The 21,266-nt window shown below is 38.8% G+C and overlaps 2 protein-coding genes, 1 long non-coding RNA gene and 1 pseudogene across 9 annotated transcripts in view; 1 reads left to right on the top strand and 3 right to left on the bottom strand.

Annotated features, from left to right (window-relative positions):
- The window catches only part of MAP2K5 (mitogen-activated protein kinase kinase 5), a 257,977-nt gene extending 256,779 nt beyond the window's left edge, over positions 1-1,198 (bottom strand). For 2 of the 7 annotated variants that reach the window (XM_077881620.1, XM_077881621.1), the window contains exon 1: positions 379-1,198. In XM_077881620.1, coding sequence (XP_077737746.1) covers positions 379-513 — 135 coding nt within the window. In that variant the 5' untranslated portion in view covers positions 514-1,198. The remainder of the gene's footprint in view (positions 1-378) is intronic. The other 5 variants (XM_077881619.1, XM_077881616.1, XM_077881617.1 and 2 more) reach the window with 4 other exon arrangements.
- The window catches only part of LOC144303437 (uncharacterized), a 109,436-nt gene continuing 88,257 nt past the window's right edge, over positions 88-21,266 (top strand). The window contains exon 1 of the long non-coding RNA XR_013370490.1: positions 88-518. This is a non-coding gene — a long non-coding RNA (uncharacterized LOC144303437). The remainder of the gene's footprint in view (positions 519-21,266) is intronic.
- On the bottom strand, positions 4,456-4,981 carry LOC144303435 (large ribosomal subunit protein eL34 pseudogene; annotated as a pseudogene).
- On the bottom strand, positions 12,872-21,234 carry C32H15orf61 (chromosome 32 C15orf61 homolog). The gene is made up of 2 exons (XM_077881630.1): positions 20,864-21,234; positions 12,872-16,375 (listed from the first exon to the last, which is right to left on the bottom strand). The coding sequence occupies exons 1-2, from the start codon at positions 21,207-21,209 to the stop codon at positions 16,248-16,250; spliced, it is 474 nt and encodes a 157-aa protein (XP_077737756.1). The 5' UTR covers positions 21,210-21,234; the 3' UTR covers positions 12,872-16,247.

The following is a 21,266-nucleotide window of genomic DNA, read 5'->3' as shown; positions in this document are numbered from 1 at the left end:
GGACAGGGGACGGGGGTGGGGGGGTACTTCTAGACTCAGCTCTTTGCAGCCGGTTGGTTGCAAATGTGTGTGTATGTGTGTATGTCCCAGTGCAGGCTGTGAGCTCCTTGAGGGCAGGAGTTCAATCTGATTCATCTCTCCGTCCCCAAGGCCCTCCCTGCACAATTGCCAGATTTCAGTCCTTGCAATTAATCAATGTGTGTCGCTGAAGCAATAAAGCCGCCCCCACAGGAAGCCAGCAAAGGCCACTGCCACTCGCTCGGTGGTGGTGGGGGGGGGGGGGTGCAGCAGGCTCAGATTCGGCGGTCCAGGTGCTGACTACCCCACAAATCCCTGCGCCCTCCTCAATGGGATTTGGATCCTGCGGTTGCCACTCACCAGCACGTCCCTGAAGAGTAACTGCGGCCCGGAGTGCACTGTCCAGTCCACCGCGCCACTGTTTGGAATCTTGATACGAATCACCAGCACCTGGTTCTCCATGGCATGGAAGGGGCCAAGGGCGAGCCACAGCATTACAGGTGCCGGGGGCTCACATCCTGGGGTGGGCGGTACCCACTGGATCGTGGTCAAGCGGGGGCTCCAAGAGGCGACCGGGGGACGGAGGGGTGCGGGGGGGGAGGACAGAGGGTCGGGGAGTCGGGGGAGTGCAAAGAGGAGGGGTGGTCTGGGGGAGCCCGCGGGCACCGAGCCGGACCCAGGCTGCAGGGGGTCGGGGCTGCCTCCCTGTGAGCGTGCACCGCGCAGGAGGCAGGGGCCGGTAGGAACTAGCGGAGTTGGAAAACAGCGCGAAACGGGCTGGTGAAGCTCCCTGGCGTCTGTGTGGACGTGCGGAGACGACCCCGCTTTCGGGAGGGAGGCAGAGCGGCAGGTGTCCGCTCCTCCTTGGCGCAGAGGGAAGGGAAGGGAAGGGAAGGGTCCCCGACTGGAAGGAGCCCCGGGGGCCCCCAGACCAGGCGGAAGCCGACCAGGGCCTTCCGCCCGAGCGCCGCGGAGCGAATCGGGCTCCCCCCCTCGGCCCCCCTCCGAGTCACAGGGCGCGGCGCGCACCGGATCAGCCCTGGCCGCCCCAGGCCGAACGTTCCGGCGGCAACGGCGGCGGGAGGAGGAGGAAGGCACGGGGAGGGCACTGTTACTCCGGAACCAAAACGCACGGCACCGGAACCCCCGGGAGCGGGCGAGACGCACCCGCCTCCCGCGGCGCCATGTTGGAAAAGGGCAGCTCCCGGCCAGCCCCGCCCCCCCCCCCGCGCCCGCGCCCGCGCCCGCGCCCGGGTGGGCGGGACCTGAGCGGAGCTCGCGAAGTGCGGGGGCGGGGCTTCCGCGGGGGGCGGGGCTTCGGGGCGGGGCTGCGCTGTCCAGGTCCCGCGACCGCAGGTGATGCGCGGAGGATGGTCCCTCCCGTGAGTGACCCTGGTTAAAGCCCCGCCAGCTGAACCATATAACGAGCGGAGGAGGAAACCGAACTGGGGCTGCAGTCCGCCCAAAGCCAGTTGATGGCTTAAAATTGCGTGCTTAGAATTGTTTGCGGAAGCCTTACCTTTATCCCAACTTTGCTAAGCCCTTTACCTTGAGGGGGTTTGTGCATCAAATCCGCAACAGCCAGGCAGGAACTCAAAAAGTACTTGGCTTTTAGACGAGAAGGTCATCGTCTTCCTCTCACATTAGCAAACAGTGCATGGATTGAAATTTTTTTTTTTTCTTTTTTCGGTTTGTTTTGCCCCGCTGTTGTCCTGAAATAGAAAACAGCCTCCGTTCAAAAGCAACAGGAAACAGGTTCAAAAGCCACCTGGTGGCTCAGTGGTTGAGCATCTGCCTTCTGGGCGTCATCCTGGGGTCCTGGGATGGAGTCCCCCATTGGGTTCCCCGCAGGGAGCCTGCTTCTCCCTCCGCCTATGTCTCTCGTGAATAAATAGATTAAGATGAAAGAAAAAAGAAAGAGAAAAAAGAAAGAAAGAAAGAAAGAAAGAAAGAAAGAAAGAAAGAAAGAAAGAAAGAAAGAAAGAAGAAAGAAAGAAGAGAAAAGAGAGAGAAAGAAAAAAAGAAAGAAGAGAAAGAGAGAGAAAGAAAAGAAAGAAAAAAGAAAAGAAAGAAAAGAAAAAAGAAAGAAGAAAGAAAAGAGCAATAGTAAAAAAAAAAAAAATCAGGGAAGAGTGTAAGTGCCAAGGGACAGCTGCAGTAGTGGCCTCATGTTCTCTCTCTTATTAAATCCTTGCAGAAAGTATCCAGTCTAGTCCCCAAATTTTCAGATAGATCCTAGATAGGATTGTTGACTTATTGGGTGATATCTTGGGAAGTAGGAATAACCCTTGGTTGTTTTTAAATGCCTTCTTAACTTCAGATTTTAAAGTGCATAACTGTGTTCATCTGTAGTGCCTAAATAAAAGTTTGTTTACAAATTTCAACCTGTGGGTTTGTCCATAATACCCTGCTAATGTGCACCTGTTGCTTTACTTTCAGGTAGTGAACTTTGTATAAATTTGGTGGGAGAGGAGGGACAATTTCTGCCCTAACATTCAGATAGTTTACACAAGAAAAAAAAAAAAGAATTTAAATGTTGATTAGTTTCAGTAGAATACCAAAAAATTTTGTGCATATTTTTCCCTGTCTGAGATTCTTTTAATACTTAATTTGAAAGTCCGAGTATGAGATAAATTATCTCTTTGTAGATGTAAAACCCCCCACACGACCTGCCTATTGTTTCTTGGGCACACCAGTAGTTATTGTAAGTTAATAGCTTAGGTAGAAATTTACTTAATCAGATGCTCCAGATATTCTGAAATTGCCTTTTTCCACTGGCACTTCAGTCAAGTGAAAAATAAACAGTGTGCCTAAGGTCCCCATGTACTTTTCACTGAAAGTTCATTTCCTATTGTTTGAAAAAATAGACCACAAAACTAGAGATTTTCTATGAACCTATCATTTGTTAAAATGGCTTTTTAATTCATTGTACTATGGGGAAAACCAACTCAATTTGTACTTTCAATTCTTCTGGATAGGTATATACCCAGAAGTGGAATTGCTAGATCATATAGTCATTCTATTCTATTTTTAATATTTTGAGGAACCACCATTCTGTTTTCTGCAATGACTGCACCATTTTACATTCCCAATAGCAATGCATGAGTGTTCTGATTTCTCCACATCTTCACCAACACTTGTTATCTTCTGTATTTTTTATATTAGCCATCCTGTTGGATGTTATGCAGTATCTTACTGTGCTTTTAATTTGCATCTTCTTAGTGATTAGTGAAGTTGATAAATCTTTTCATATGCCTTATATATCTTCTTTGGGGAACTGTCTATTCATCTGCCCCTTTTTTTTCCAAAAAGATTTATTTATTTATTTATTTATTTATTTATTTTTAAGATTTTATTTATTTATTCATGAGAGACACTAAGAGAGAGAGGCAGAGAGACAGGCAGAGGGAGAAGCAGGCTCCATGCAGGGAGCCTGACATGGGACTTGATCCCGGGTCTCCAGGATCAGGCCCTGGGCTGAAGGTGGTGCTAAACCACTGAGCCACCTGGGCTGCCAAAGATTGATTTATTTATTTATATTTTCTTTTAAAGATTTTATTTATTAATGACAGATAGAGAGAGAGAGAGAGAGGCAGAGACACAGGCAGAGGGAGAGGCAGGCTCCATGCCGGGAGCCCGACGTGGGACTCAATCCCGGGACTCCAGGATCGTGCCCTGGGCCAAAGGCAGGTGCTAAACCACTGAGCCACCCAGGGATCCCCCCAAGATTTATTTATTTTAAGAGAAAGAAAGCCCGAGTGGGAAGGGCAGAGGAAGAGGGAGAGAGAATCTCAAGCAGAGTCCCAGCTGAGAGCTGAGCCAGTTGCAGGGCTCTATCTTCTGACGTGGGATCATAACCCCAGCCAAAACCAAGAGTCCGACATTTAACTGACTGTGCCACCCTGGCACCTCGCCTTTGCCAAGTTTTAAATTGAGTTATTTATGGTTGTTGTTGTAAAGATTTTTTTTTATTGAGGAAAATACATTTTGCTATTGTAAACCACAGAGGTTTTCTTTCATCTTTTTTTATCTTGCTCTCAATCTTGAATTCTTAATCCAGAATCTGACCCTTTCCTACCACTTCACAGCTACTACCTCAATCCAAACTACCATTGTATCTTTCTTCTAATCTTGTTTCCACCTTTGCCACTACTCTATTCTCAACCCAGTTGCCAAGGTTAGATCAAGTCATCCTTTATTTAAAACTCTCTGGATGGCTACCTCACTTGTACAGGATAAAAACTAAAGTCATTTCTTTGACCTATAAAACTCTACACATTCTGTTCTCAATACTTTATGGACTCTCAAACCTCATCTCCTACTGTTCTCCCTCATTCACACCAGCCTCCTCCTCATTGTTCTTTGAAGACATCATGCATTCTACTCAGGGCCTTTGCATTTGCCATTCCTCCTGCCTGGATTGCTCTTAGCCCCAGTATCCAGATGGTTCACTGCCTCGCATTCTGAAGGTCTTTCGTTGTGGTGATTTTATTACTCAAAAAAGGTTGTTTGTTTGTTTGTTTGTTTTTTAGCTTTCTGACTCTGACTCTGCCTTCAACATGTTCACAATGATTTTCTGCTCCTGGACAAGGAAAGCACACTTGATCCTGTCATGAACATAGTTAGCAGACATGGAACCACCAAAGGCCCTGCTGATGTGTTTTTGTTTTGTTTTGTTTTGTGTTTGACAAATTCGTAAGGACTTTAGGTCTCATAGCACAAACTCCTCAAAGTCAGACTGAGCACATGCTATGTGGATTTTGGTACTTTCCCAACTTTTTCGGTATAAAGGTAGATGATTCTATTACCAGGGGTTCAGGACAACCTAGTTTCGTTAGAGGCTATTTTGTAGGACAGGCTGCGATGAGATGTCAAAAGATGAACCATTCTGAAAGCCTATGGACACCCTCCCCAGAAGAGTGCATTTTGTAGATTGACCTAAATGTCACCTTCTAGCTGTGGTCTTCCTTTAGCACACACTATGGAAATTTCAAACCAGCCCCAAACCCACTCCACCCATAGATACAAGCTCATTTATTTTTCTCTTAGCATGTGTTGCTAATATATCAAGGTTTTATTCATTTGTTTGTCTTTCCGCTAAACTATAGCTTAAAGAGGAAGGGGAACTGGGCGTGTCTTTCTTTGCTGCCATGTACCTAGTATCTAAAATAGTACCTGGCACACAGCAGGCACTTTAATAACATCTATTGAGTGAATGAATGGATTTTGAAGACAAAGTGGATTGAGTAATAGGAATTAACTGTCATGTGCATTTCTTACCTGTCTTAAGCCTCACTTGTTCCTTTGCTTTGCCACCACCGCCATCAAGAATGAGACAACCGCCATTATGAACTCCCAATGAACTACAAATTTTATAGCAAATATTGATTCTTTTCTACGTTAGAGAATTCCACTTAGCTCTTTCAGAGCCTACTGTGTGCCCTTAAACACAACACTCAAATACTTGTTGATTAATTTTGATTTAAAAGAATATGATGTGGGATGCCTAGCTGGCTCAGTTAGTTAAATGTCCCACTCTTGATTTCAGGTGAGATCATGATCTCAATCATGAGATCAAGCCCAATGTTGGGCTCTGCACTGGGGGTGGAGCCTGTTTAAGATTTTTTCTCTCTCCCTCCACCCCTCCCCCTCACATTTGCACACACATTCTCATTAAATAAATTAAATAAAACAAAATAAAGTAAAAAATATGATGAGAGCAGAGGATGAAAACAGTAACTTTCCAGTGGAGAAACCTAGCAGACACCATCAAGGTTAACATCCTCAGTAATAAGTCATGTACTCTCTAATACAAGACCGTAAAAAGGACAGTTGACTTCTGTGGTCTTCTCCCTAAAACTCATAACCCCAATCTAATCATGAGAAAATCATCAGACAAACCTAAATTGAGGGACATTCTACAAAGTACCTGACAAGTACTCCTTAAAACTGTCAAGGTCATAACACACAAAAAAACAAAGAAACTGTTATAGACCTGAACAGACTAAGAAGACATGAGAACCAAATACAATGTGAGGCCCTCAGTGGAATCCTGGAACAGAAAAAAGGACAGTAATGAAAAACTGGTGAAATCTACAATTTAGTTAGCAATGCACCAATGTTGACTTCCTTGACTACTTAGTTTTGGCAACTAAGGTATGTAAGGTACTAACATTAGGGAAATCTGGGTGAGGGTATATAGGAACTCTGTAATATCTTTGCAATTTTTCTGTAAATTGAAAATTATATCAGGAGTGCTGGGGTGCCTCAATCAGTTGACTGTCTGCCTTTAGCTCAAGTCATGATCCAGGGTCCTAGAATTGAGCCTAGCGTTGGGCTCCCTCCTCAGCAAGGTGTCTGCTTCTCTCTCTCTCTCTCTCTGCTCTTCCTCCTTGCTCATGCTCTCTCTCTCTAATAAATAAATAAATAAATAAATAGTCTTTTAAGAAATAAAAATAGGGCACCTGGGTGGCTCAGTGGTTGAGTGTCTGCCTTTGGCTCAAGTCATTATCCCAAGGTCCTGGAATCAAGTCCTGCAACAGGCTCCTGCAGGGAGCCTGCTTCTCCCTCTGCCTATGTCTCTGCCTCTCTCTGTGTCTCTTGTGAATAAATAAATAAAATCTTTAAAAAAATAAAATAAAATAATTACAATAATTTTTTTAAAGTAAGCTATATTTCTATATACCAGCAATAATGTCTTGGAAATTTTCATTGCAAAAAGATAGAATTATATAATTTACAATAGCAATGACAACTAAACAATAAACATTTTCTTCATGTTGCCTAATATCCTTTAGTTTTTAAAAAAGAAGAATATGAAGAGGCGTGAACAAAAATGAGCACAGATAAACCCCTGAAAGTGTGACAGGAAAGTCTACTCTCTCCTGTTTTGTCAGGAAGAGAAAAGAACAGTGGGAACAATTCATGCAGGGGCAGAAACAACAGTTCAACAGATATTCATGGAGCACCCACTATGTGCCAGGTACTATGGATTTTAGATGCTCTAAAATGAATTAATTCATTAATTTAAAATGTCATTAAATTGTATTTCTACATAATACATTTTCCTTTATATAGAGTAGGCTGGTGTTCCTACAAATCACTTAAGCTTTATCACTTCCCTCTTGTCATTGTTTAAATATATCTATATTATTCTTTTTATATGAATGAAAAAAATATCTCACAGTTTTGTGATACTTTATTCCTTGCAAAGTGCTTCCACATCCATTATGTGACAAAATTGTCCTATGTGGGGAATCTCTGGGTGGCTCAGCAGTTTAGCGCCTGCCTTCTGCCCAGGGCGTGATCCCAGAGTCCCGGGGTCAAGTCCCACATCGGGCTCCCTGCATGGAGCCTGCTTCTCCCTCTGCCTATGTCTCTGCCTCTCTCTCTCTCTCTCTCTCTCTCTCTGTCTTTCATGAATAAATAAATAAAGTCTTTAAAAAGAAATTGTCCTATGTGTTGTAGTTTAAGACTACGGACTCTTTAGACTGCAGAGATTGGAAGAACACTCACCATGTGTATTCTTGGGTGACACTTCTTGGTTTCTACAACTGAAAAAAAAAAAAAAGGGCATAAAAACAGTGCCTAACCCATTGGAGTGTTAAGAGAGGAGTAAGTGAGTTAATATGTATAAAGTGCTAGGTCTAGGACCTGGTACAAAAAAATGCTATGTTAGTGTTGGATAAATTCCTTATTGTATACATGAAGACACTAAGATTTAGAAAGTTCTAATTTCTCTCCATCATTTAACTGGTAATGGTACAAAAAGAACTTAAGCCATATATTTTTTCTTCAAAACAAGGTTCTCTGCATTATACACATAGTAGAACAGCAATAAACACCAACCTAAATAGCATGATTGGGAATCAGAGATAGGCATGCAAGAATGATAGTAAAATTTCAGAATTAAAAGAAACTTACAAAATCACCAATCCAGTTCTCAGCCCAATTCAAGAATTCTCTCCATGTCTCCCTAAGGAATTGTCATGCAGCTTCTCTGAATATATCCAACAAGAGTCACTGCCTCAAGAGGTAGTGCATTCCATGTTTGGCCAATTCAATTAAAATGTTCTTATCTCCTAGTTACTAAAATATTGTTTCTAGTTCTGTATAAAATGAGTAGGTTTAACTGATCCTAGTACTTTTTTTTAAAGATTTTATTTATTTATTTATGAGAGACACACAGAGAGAGGCATGACACAGGCAGAGGGAGAAGCAGGCTCCCTGTGGGAAGCCTGATGTGGGACTCGATTCCAGAACTCCGAGATCACTCCCTGAGCCAAAGGCAGATGCTCAACCACTGAGCCACCTAGGCATCCCAATCCTAGTATTTTCTATTTAATATTTTACTTCATTTACTTCTGCACATCGTTTCGTTTGACTTTAAAATAGCAACATTTCTACATGAGAAGACAGCACCTTTTGAAATGCCTCAAAAGGATAATGCAACAAAATTCCAGTCTTTCCTTTTTCAGAATATATTTAAAAAATAGAGGTTAACTCATTACATGTGAGGTATTTCAAAACTTGTTGCTATTCTTGCAAATAATCCATATGACCTTAAAGTATCCTTTTCTTAAAGCTCTTAAAGATGAAGCAAGCTTTCTCTTTAATTTTGAATATCACACATTCATTCTTCACAGAGCCTTCATTATATGACAAATAAAATACTGCAAGCACAAAATTAGTTAGAGGTATACAGATCCAGCTGTGTACGGAAACTATTTTTCTTTTTCAGTATGGCTTGTACATAGATTCAGAACTGCTAGATTTTGTTGACAAGTAAAATTACTAAAATTTACTTTCAACGTGGTCAATGTAAAAGTAGTTGAAGGATGGATGAATGTTGATTTTTAAATGTAATCTAAAATTAGGTGACAGTATTTAGATTTTTATTCTTTAAAATTCTTGGTTCCTTCATTTTATAAATTTGGAGTTTTGAAAGCATAAGAAACTACAATTTTGGCTTCATCTCACAGCAAGGGCCTTAATATCACGCATAAAGAAAGGTTATGAGATAATCCCCTATCTTCATGGATTTTCATTCACTTCTTAAACATATTAATTTTTTGAAATAAAAATATTCACTTTTATTAAATTAAATGGAGTTGAAATTTTTAAAAAATTTAATCCATTTATTAGAGTATTGATTTTGTATTTTTTTTTGTTATTTCTTTAGGGTTTGTGTAGACAACTTTCATAGGTCTGATTTTAAATTATGCACTTATATGAAAATAGAGTAAAATGAATCACTTTGTGGTTAATAAATTCAATGTTCTGTTTACCGACAGATTGTTATAAAATTACTGATATATTCTAGCAGAAGCAGTAAAGGTTATGTCAAGCAACTACTAAAAAAATCATACTATGTGGTGTTAATGATGTTACCTTAACATACCAGCTTCAGGGGCTGCATAATTGTTTCTGCCAACCCATAAATTTTTGAGTAACAACAAAATTATTGTGATTTTTCTTACTAAATAATTCATACATTACAAAGCATGTATGTAACAAGGTCCATGAATCACTAAAGCATATAATGATCATATATATCTAATGACATATCTCTTTTCATAAGATGAATTCAGATAGATTTATGTATTTAGGTTAACTAAAAAATACTGTTTATATGGTTCATAATTCTATCATAAACAACAATACAAAAACTTCAAATCTTCTTTAAGAAGTACAGCTTCCATGATTTCCTTTTAAAAATGGGAAGCTTTTGTTTATCAAAATCTTTGTATTTAAGCTACTTTTCATGAAGTTTTACTGCTTTTAAATTGGTACTATAAATATCACTGAAGATAAATTAATAATATAATGGAGTAGTACAATGTTCATAAACTGTATTTAAAATGATATAAGTGCAACTGAAATAGCTATAAGCAACACTATATAACACCTCATACTAGTAGTAGCTAATATTCTTCACCCAGCAACTAGGATCTAAAAGAGGATATTTTCATTTACTAGCATTTTACATGCTTTTCTTTGGTCTTATCTTAAATAATCTCAAACCAAGTACATCTTTTTAAAACAACACATCTCTTTATACATATGTGTATGCATTTTTATGTTGAAGAATATTTGACCTACAACATTGTATCAGTTTCAGGGTAAAAGTATGTAATAAAGATATAAAAGTATATCTTTAATGCTACTAAAAATGATCCCAAATGAGATTTCATCTACTTAATTAAAACTAGGTTTTATAATTAAAATTTTAAAAATTCTAAGACTGCCATGCATAAAATGATATCAACATGTTTTACCTATTTTAATCTCTAACATTTTTCTAAACAATTATTTTCTATAGAAATCATGCAACCAGTTATATTTCACTATAGGGATATTAAATCCTTTACAATTTAAAAAATTTTTATTTGTAGTAAAATACATATAACACAAAATTCACTATGTTAACCATTTTTTAGAAGATTTTGTTTGTTTGTTTGTTTATTACAAAGAGAAGAAAGGAAGGAGTAGAGAAGGATGGAGAGGGAAGGGGAAGGAATCTCAAGCAGACCGGGTGCTGAACACAGACCTGAATGTGGGGCTGGATCCCAGGACCTGGGATCACGACCTGAGTTGAAACTGAGTCCTACCCTCAACTACCTGAGCCACTGAGGAACTGCACCATGTTAACCATTTTTAAGTGTATAGTTCAGTGGTATCAAGTACAGTCAGCATTACCATTCACATTACAGTGCATCCATCAGTACCAACTATCTCCAGACCTTTTTTCATCTTGAGAAATTGAAACCATATCACATTAAATACTAACTGCGCATTTCCTCTTTCCTAATTTTTTTTAAATTTTTATTTATTTATAATAGGCAAACAGTGAGAGAGAGAGAGGCAGAGACATAGGCAGAGGGAGAAGCAGGCTCCATGCACCGGAGCCCGACCTGGGATTCGATCCCGGGTCCCCAGGATCGCGCCCTGGGCCAAAGGCAGGCGCCAAACCGCTGCGCCACCCAGGGATCCTCTTTACTAATTTAACAGTTTCATTGAGAGATAATTCACACGCCATAGTCTTCCATTTAGAATGCACCATTCAATGGTCTGAGTATAGTTGCAGGATTGTGCTACTGTCACCACAATCAAATTTAGAACAGTTTTGTCACCCTAAAAAGAAACCCCATACCCATGAACAGTCACTGCCCATTTTCTCCCATTCTCCTCTTTCCTAGACTCTAATCACTGATCTGCTAATCACTAATCTACTTTGGTTCTGTTGATTTACCTGTTCTGGACATTTCAGATAAATGGAATGATGTAATATGTGGTCTTTTATGACTGGCTTCTTTCCTTTAGCATGATGCTTTCAAGCTTCATTACGTGTTGTGTTTATCAGTTCATCATTCCTTTATTTGATTGAATAATATTCCTTTGTGTGAACATGCCAAATTTTATTTATTCATGCATCATCAACTGGTGGCTGTTAGGGTTGTTTCCATTTTGGGGCTAGAATGAACAATGCTACTATGAACATTTTTGTACAAGTTTTTGTGTGAACATGTTTTCAATTCTCCACCATATATACCTAGGAATAGAATTGCTGGGTCATACAGTAATTTCATGCTTAATATTTTGAGGAACTGCCAAACTTTCCCAAAGTTGTATCATTTTACACTCCCACTGGTAATACATGAGGGTTCCAATTTCTTGAAATAAATGACATCCTTGGCAACACTGGGTATCACTATCTTGGGATTATAGCCATTCTAGTAGGTGTGAAGTAGGATCTCATTGTGGTTTTGAGCTGTGCTTCCCTAACAGTTAATGTTAACATCTTTTCATGTGCTTAAAGCAAAAATTTGTATAACTCATTTGGAGAAATATCTGTCCAAATCTATTTTTCTATTGGGTTGTTGAGTTATAAGAGTTCTTTATATATTCTAGCTGCAAGTCCCTTATCAGATTCATGATTTGCAAATATTTTCTCCCATACCATCAGTTGTGTTTTCATTTTCTTGACAGCATTCTTTGAAGCACAAAATTTTTAAATTTTGATGAAGTCCAATTTATTTATTTTTTCATTTCTCATTTCCCTTATACTAACTTATTCTTTCCCCAAATAAGATTTTATAGCAAACTCTACACAAAATCAATTTTTTTCTTTCTAAAAAGATATTCTTTAAAAAGATCGAGAGAGAGAGAGAGAGAGAGAGAGCGCACAAGTAGGGTGGAGAGGGAGAAGCAGGCTCCCCATTGAACAGGGAGCCTGATGTGGGGCTTGATCCCAAAACCCTGGGATCATGACCTAAGTGGAAGGCAGATGCTTAACCAATTGAGCCACCCAAGTGCCCCCACAAAATAATTTCTTTACTAGAAAACTAACTGAACTTTTAGAAACACACCAAAAACAATATGGGTTTATTTTATCCCAGTTGTATTAAATGCCTTCTCAATTAGCAGAACAGAGTTCTGAGAAGTAGCTGGAGAGTCAAACTTGTGTCAGTTGGAAACTATTTTAGCCACATTTTAATTTAAAGAAAAAAATTTTTCTCAACATCTCTAATTTATATTACAAAAATACTCTGTGGACCATAGTCACTACTAATAACACTTCTTATTGTTGAGAAAGCTCTTGTGAAACATTTGTCAAGCACATAAAATAGTATAAAAGTGAAATATAGTAATTAAGATTTGTGTTCTATCGATTGTGTAGCTAAAGTAATTTTTCATTACTAACATAAGATTTAATAAGTATAAGTAGTTAAAGATTCTGACTTGGCACTAGTCATTAGCATGTAATTGAACTAGTAAAAAAATCAGTTAAAGCTGTGTTGATTACCACCTTATCTTTGAAAGGCAATTAAAGACCTCAATCATTGCAACAAGATTTGATTGTGCAGCCTTTATTGGACATTGATCTTTCAGCAAAGTGCAGTTACATTTTCCATTAATTTACAGTAACACAGTTTAACTTTGATACCCTAGACTGTTGACCCAGGTGAGATGTAATGCTAAGTACTCGTTTAGGTTAAGATGCCCTCAAACATTATTACTGTCTGAATGGTAAGAGCTGAAAAAAAGTAGATACCTGATCTACTGACTTTAGGATAAGGTTTCTGTTATCTGCATTAGCTTTTAAATGAAATGAAACCAAGATCCTTGTCTTGATGTCACCACATCCATTTAAACGTCATTCATTCTTTAATAGAATTGAGATATTTCATGAAGCATTATTGTTCTTCTAGTTTTGAGTGAACATAAATATAAATGACAAAAAATGAAATGTACATTGTTAAAGAAATACATATGGCTTTTAATAATTAAAAAATGTTTCAATTTTTTACTGAAGTCAACAATTAACAAAATATGTGTGACCAAAAAAGGGTGATAAAATAACTATTTGTCATTTTGGTATGTTAAGACATTAGCACTGAAAAACTAGGGATGTTTATGTTAGCAACCTCTTTCATGCCCCCAATTCTTATTGCATCTTTATGGTGGCTCACAGTTTACACAGGAACTAAAAATTTTGTCCATAAATTTCTTCCAGTACTTGATAATTGATTTGCATAGAAGGAATAATAGAGGATTTGTAAAATGTTATACTAAAACTCATCTTCCATAAAAAAAATAGTTTTGCCTGGAAAAGACAAAATCCCATCAAAGAAATATTGGCAAAAAAGCTGTTTTGGGTTGTTTCATCAACTAAGGATATTCCTAATATCCAGAAGGACAGGGTCAACTCAGAACCCTTTCTGCCATCTCAGGCATAATCAGCTCTCATGCAGGCATACATACAATGCCTCAGTGTGTCTCTTCCTTTCTTTCTCTCACCTTATTTTTAAACTTCTTTCATTAATGAAGTTCTTTACATATAAATACATATGGAAAGGAAGAATGATTACAAACAAGCTTTTACTGAAATAAAACTGACATTTGCTTACAAGCATATTTATCATACATTTTAAAGTAGAAAGGTTTCTTGTTTTGTTCTCAGATTACAGGTGGAAAAACTAAGACACAAAGGAGTCATTAGTTTGAGGTCAAAAAGTAATACAGCACTGACCCTAAAAATAGAATCAATCTCCTGACTTCTAGCATTTATACTTTATCCCTTTTAGGGCACAATGCTTCCATGTCATATTCAACTTTAAAGGAAAAACTTAAACCATTACTGTTCAATGGGGAGCATTTTTAGACTAAACGTTTCACTGTAGGACTTAATAAATCCAATGCATGATATTTTAATATTTGAAGTATGGCCTTAGCCATTGTTGAGTTCATCCTTCACCATGATCAACTCCATGAGAGCAAGAGGTCTATTGATTTTCATGTAATACAAGAAAATATTACATTTGCTTAATTGTTACACAGTGAGCACAGGAGACAAGAAATCAAGGCTCTATTTAATGCTGCAAGCAGCAGAGAATTACAAAGATCAATAGGGTAGTTTGTCAAGATCTTCTCCAAGGAGACTTACCTATCACTATATGGACAAGAAGTCACAGTGACTATAGCTATTGAAAAACAGGTAAGCAGAGTCAGCAGTACAAATTATCAGAAATCAAACAGGCCAGTGTGAAAAGAAGTGCAACTCTACTGAAAAGCTGTATTTATAGTCTGGTAATTAAAAACCATTTTATCAGCCTTGTGCTGGGACCAAACCTTTACAGCAAGTATTGACCAGACCAGCAACAGTGAATGAGCAGTATTTGACTTAAAACTTATGAGCTATAGTTATTTAACATTGCCCATTACAGGGGAAATCAGTTCTAGCCTTCCTTGCAAAATGCTAATAGCCAGTTTTATTATTAATGAAGCTTAATGTAACACTATCTCCTTTGTGTAAGCCATTCATTTAAGTAGTGTCAAGTATATTCTTCTGGACTAAATATATTGGCATAAGTACTTCTTTGATTAAAGTGTTATTTAGAATTACTTCTAGACAAGGGAACACTACATATATTTGAAGAAGAGCTCACTCTCTGCAGCTCATTTAAAACCACCATCTTTAGCAAACTCAGTTTGTATTACTTTATTCTGGTATTTTCACCTCAGTCCCTGCCACTCACTATCTCTACTGATTTGCCAGGAGCAAGCACCCAAATGCTGGTTAGATTGTATTTTATAAAATATTTTGCTATAATAATGTGTGAATGTTGCAGAGTATCAGCAAAACATTAACATAAAATGATATATAATGCATGTTTGTAATTATGGGAGAGATCATAAATCTTAAACACCCATTGGTTTAGAAATTAAATAGTTCTACTTAGTTCTCCCTAAATTACTCCAAATTTCTGAAATTTACCATTCGTCTGGGTATTTTGTAACTACCCCCAAGGATAAATTTTTTTTTAATGACTTTGCTTTCAAAAATGCAATTAACTTAATAAAATCTTAACACAAAACTGCCATCAGGTCTTTAAAATTTCAGCCCATTTCCCATCGCCAAGAAGTGTATGGATATGTACCATTTCAGCTAATTGCTTTTATAAACCGTCACCAAATTTATTCTTCTGGGTCTTTCTAGGTCTTAATTGTTCTTACAGCTTGATCAGCATGCTATTTTAACTTTTAGTAAGTCCTAATTTCATTCGTCTTGCTACATTTACATTAACCAGAGTCATTATTTTTTAGAAAGTAGTATGGTATTGGATGTTTAGGCAACAAGAAGTTTCAACACTACATCTAGACCTGTCATCCAGGTAAATGGCACAAGGGCTTTAACTTTAAAACATTCCCATTGAAAATCCTAGCAGCTGAATAGATTAGATTTCGTGTTTCAATGAGAATTCATCAGTTTTGGATTTGACAATGTTGTTATCTCCACATATATCCTAAAATCCTTTACTTCTTTTTTCAGTATCATATAAAAGATTTGTCCCCTCCCTTCTTTGTGTGGATGTCTCCATTTTATCTTCAAAGAATCGATTTAAATTAATACCTAAATATAGAATACATATGTATGTGTGTATATATATGTTATAATCATTTTTTATCTGTGATTTAACCTAATTCTAGGAATAAAAATTGGTATATGCTTCATGCATCTGTAGTTTCCATTGGCTAAACTAAGCATACAATATGTAACAATGTATGAAAAGCTTTACCTCTTGGGGGCAATGATTCATCTTAAAGAACCCAACACTGTAGAAAGAAAAAGGTGTTTGCAAAAGTTTTATTTTAAAGGGTCAAAAATAAACATTGCACATACACATAAGAGAAAATCCACTGATAATTATGTTCTTCGATGAACACCTTCAATACATGGCACCTTCATCTTCTTTATTTAGAAAATAAACTGTTATTGGTCCATAACTGGTATGTACAGTCTCTGTGACTCTAGCAAATAACCAGGAGCCAAGTCCATATAATAAAGTTGGAATACCTAGAAAATAAATGAATATGTTATTTATGAACATCAATGCTTATTAATCACGCATCCACGTATTTGTCACGGTACAAATCACAAAGCACTTTTCAGCAACATCAACAAATTGTAAAGTTATGAAAATATAAAGATACGAGTAAAGACTGACTCTATCTAAGAGTTCAATTTCATCAGTTTGTGGTACATGGTAACAACTGTGTGAGCCTAGAGATTTTTAAAACTATGGATAAGGCTGGTTTAAATTTTAATTCAAAGTACTTTATAAGTATTAATTCATTACTTCCAAGTCATTATGAAGTAATTCTATATTCTTTTCACAAATAAGCAAATAGAATATTCATTAATTTAGTTGTAGATGCTCTGGATTATAGGCCTTGAGAGTAAATTACTAGGTCAACTTTACTGTGCTTTACATCAGACAGTAACACTGATGGCTAAAGTAATTTTTTGTACAACTTAAAAGAAACTGGGTCAAAGAGGCGTCTACTAAACCTAAGGCAAAAACCTAACTCTAAGGAAGATTTTACTATAACAGGTATGAGAAATATTCCCATGAGTATTTTTACAACCGATTTGAAAACAATCTTGTTTCAGCCTATTTGAAATAGGTATAGAGTAGATTCCAACATGTTTCTTCTTTGGAATGTTTCCATTTGACAAGATTTTGCTGTTATATTTGAGATTAGTTGCTGTTTGCAATACAGGAAACTAAACATATACTAACCAGAGATAATGGATTAAGCACTCATGCATATGACACTATATTGGACACAAAATAAACTTTCACAGCTCCTATCTTTTTTAAGGCACTTATTTAAAATCAATGACTATTAACATATTAAAAACATGTATAAAACCACAGGCATATGAATCAGTAACAAATATTGTATGCTCCACACAAGTATTAATTTTATTGTTCCTGTGTAGGAGTTGGACAGAAAAATGACAATTTAAAAGAAGAATGTACATTTGTAAAACCCTCTTTCTAGTTAATAGAGAAATCATATGGTCAGGACTAATCATATTGCTAAATTTTTATTCTTTCTGCAAGAATATATTTGCTGTGTTATGCTCGTTTTGAGTGTATAAGTGCATTGGACTATTTTGTGCTTATTCCCTGAAGCGGCATTCCAACCACTGTGATGCCAGAGATTAATCAGGAGAAGCATCACTAGCTGGCAATGAGAACAGGCAAACACGCCCATTCAGGCTGGCACCTCTATTTTTAGGAATATACTGGGTCACAGTTTGTCACTATCACAGGGTTCCCTGGGACTCCCAGTGAAATCTGTGACAGTATATTGCCTTCTTTGCCTTGGTAATACCCCAAAGAATCTCTGAATGCTTCAAAGGAATATCACCAAAAAGTGACAAAAGCTGGCATCATAAAGCTATTTATCAAAAAGAAGAAAAAACAGGCAACTGGAGTATGGGTAGGGAAGTGGACAAAAAAACAAAGCAGAAGTGAGTGAAGAGTAGGGGGAGAAGTTGAAATAAAAAGCAAATTTAAAATACAGTATCACAACTTTAGAGCTGAAAATCAATGGAGGGAGAAAAAATGGGTTCTAGAAACAATTATTAATTTTCTAAATATACTGACAGTAAAATATATAAAATATGCCTTTTAAACCAATGCTAAGGATATAGATTTAAGGAATGGCTGGTGAAACCGAAATGTTGTTTTATAGTACTTATCAGTTTCCAGTTAAAATATTGACACGTTTTAAAAACCACACAAATCAATGGCCAATATTTTTTCAGTTAAAATGGAGAATGGACCAGATTACTAGCTTATAATAATTGCATGGTCTCTTATTAAGAAACAGCGAGGAACCACTATCAGTAATGCAGTTTGACAGGGTGTGATACAGGAGTCAGAAATTCTTTTCTTTTTTCCTGCAGTCTACTTAATGCAGTCAAGCTAAAATGAGGAGATTTGCCACTTCCATAATTTAAACATAAAAAAATAATTTTCTTTATCTATATCACATATGCTATAAAGTCTATAAAATTCCATTAGAAATTAAATTTTTCCCAGACTGAAACATAACATCAAAATGAACATGAAAGTCAGTTCTTTGCATAATTCATTTTGAGTCAGCTGAACAGTAGGTAAACCACTGTCAAATTAAGCACTTAAAAAAAATTAGAACTTCTTAGCAAGTCTCCGATTACCCATTCATTCCAATGGTAAGTTGCTTTTCTTAAATCTCAATCTACTTCCCAGCAGGATACCCCAACTGATAAACCATCAGTAAAATGTCAGCTTCCTTTGAAGGGAAGGCAGAGGAGAAAGGGAACAAATGGTAAAAGAGAAATCTTTATTATTTACAAAAGAGAAAAATGAATGACTCTGATAATTGCCACTTTAGAAGGGAATAAGAGGAATAAAATCCTAAGTATTTTTATTAATAGAATAGGTACTTGATGATCCAGAGAGGCAACTATACATCACAGAACAGGAAAGAATTCATTATCTAATTCCCTACCTTAAGACAAAAAGAAAAAAAAAAAAAAAACATTACCAAATTGGTGAACACATTACTGTTTAAAAGTCCAGGAAAAATTCCCTTTATCAGTAAAAGCCAATTTGTATTAAAGCATGCGTGAGCAGAAAGTTTTCCTTTTTTGTTTAACTTAAAAGTCTTATTCCCCTTTAGGCAGGATTTTTCGAATTTCCAAAAGACCATTAAATCACTCTTCAGCCTTCTCTTCCACATAAAGAAACTACAGCTTTTGTTTCTTTCCTCAAAATGTTTCACTTCTTTGTGTGACGATGTTCTGTGTATTCTACTTTTCTTTGGATTTCTTCATATTTATATTTAAAAGAGAAGCCCCTAATCATCAGGGTGTTCTTAAAAAAGTGTTAAGTTTTAAATGAAAAATTTCTTTAAAAGGCATTTGGCTCATTCATGGTTTACCTATTATCTTCCAATTATACTTTTCCTAACCTGTTACTTTTTACATTTGGGATGAATGACTGCTTCTGATCCTAAGAAGAAAACTCTAAGATAAACATCTTCCTCAATCTATTCATCACTCCAGTCTTTCCAAATAATTTTGAATCGACTCTTCGAAGTGAGCTTACCCTTCAACTTCCAATCAACCTCAAAATTAGTGGGCAGGCTCTTTATAGTCTATCAGCCAAACAGACATTTTTAAAGAATTACACATTGCTAAATAATCTTCTCCTTGGTGGAATGAACCCAGGAAAACCTCAGTAGACCAATGGCTCAAAATTCCCATGACAAGACATATGTGAGTTATTAAAAGCAAAAATACATAAATACCATATTTAAATTTAATGAGCCATCAGATTATATAATAATACCAGCGCAGGTGCACAGGGGGTTCAGCTTTAACTCTGGTTGTAAAAAAACTGGTTGGCTAACATGGTTCAGCTCCCACATCTAGATCCCGAATTACTAAAATCTGGATCAATGTGGGTTTAACTTATTAATAGGTTCAAAACATCTTGAGGCCTCTCGATACAGACACACACGATGTGCCCCTGTTGCAATGTTCATGCCTCTTCTGTCATTAGCCAAAAGAAAATAAGCATCCAGCAAGAGTAAATACTCCCAGAATTAGAATATTCCCATTAAACAAACAAACAAACAAACAAACAAACAACACACAGAGATATTAAGAGGCAGAATATTTTAGTACCCTTGAGGCCTAACACCTAAAAGAAGCTGAAACGACTGGTGAAAACCTTTCGTGCTTTCAGTAAAGCGCACTTGCTAGGGTTTCATATAAAGAAAATAATGAAGTTCAGAAAGTAGTTCCAGTTTTTATAATAAGGAACGCGGCGAGGAAGAGGACGGTAACGGGGTCGAATCCTGCCATTTCAGTAAGATTATTTCTTGACTGCAGAGCCACTTTGCAGTGGGGGCGTTTCCTTACACCAGCCTTCTCACTGCCCAAGGTAGGGGTGATCCTGGGCAGGAGCTGCAGCAGGTGAGCAGGAAAGAAAGGCCTCCGCCCCAGAGGGGTGATGCAGTGTGGTCCCTCCCTACAGGTCTGGGATAAAGCCCTACTTTATTTATTTTTTTAAAGGCTTTACCTATGTATTCACGAGAGACAGAGAGGCAGAGACCCAGGCAGAGGGAGAAGCAGGCTCCGTGCAGGGAGCCCGACGTGGGACTCGATCCCGGGCCTCCAGAATCACGCCCTGGGCTGAAGGCAGGTGCCAAACCGCGGAGCCCCCCAGGGATCCCCGAAGCCCTACTTTCCTGGGAACCACGGACTCCAACAAGCACCTACGGGGAGGGGTGAAAGGGGGTGGGGGTGGGGAGGGCATCCAAACCACCGCGGCCGAAGCGTGGGTGGGACGCGGAGGCAGAGTCTGGGGACCGCAGGTGCGCGGGGCCGAGGCGGGGCTCGGGGCCGGGGTCTCGGCCTCTGAGCCGCGGCAGTCGTGGTGCTTTGCAAACACCGATGCCACTGCCCCGGGGGCGCGCTTCCCCGCCCGGGGCCACTCACCCAGGTTGACGACCTTGAGCGCCGTGAAGAACCGGTCCTGCGCCGCCAGGTCCTGCCAGGGGGCCTTGGAGCAGTGGTACTTGATGAAGGGGAAGCAGCCGGTACGCAGGACGTGGTAGTTGGCGCCCTGCACGGGCCAGTTGAAGTGCGAGAGGCCGAACTGGTCGTTGCGGACGGCGCTGTAGGGCACGCAGAAGGAGGTCCAGTGCGGCAGGCGCCGCTGCAGCAGGTGCCGCGTCAGCACCTCCGAGGCGCGGGGCTTCGGGCGGGAGGCGGCGCCCGAGGCCCAAGGCCCGCACAGCAGCAGCCGGACCGCGGCCTCGTGGGCCCTCCGCAGGGGCTCCATGGCCGGCCCCGCTCCGGTCCCCGCCCCCTCGGCCGCCGCGGGGCGCGCGCCGCGTGG

This window comes from Canis aureus, chromosome 32 (genome assembly GCF_053574225.1).
Source record: "Canis aureus isolate CA01 chromosome 32, VMU_Caureus_v.1.0, whole genome shotgun sequence".
Taxonomy (NCBI): Eukaryota; Metazoa; Chordata; class Mammalia; order Carnivora; family Canidae; genus Canis; species Canis aureus.
The sequence above is the reverse complement of the archived record's forward strand: the minus strand, read 5'-3'. Positions and strand labels throughout refer to the sequence as shown.

Coding starts and splice junctions, on each gene's coding strand:
- C32H15orf61 (XM_077881630.1), bottom strand. CDS start 21,209: ATGGAGCCCCTGCGGAGGGCCCACGAGGCCGCGGTCCGGCTGCTGCTG. Junction 16,376..20,863: donor GCTCAAGGTCGTCAACCTGG/GTGAGTGGCCCC, acceptor TTTATTTTCTAG/GTATTCCAACTTTATTATAT.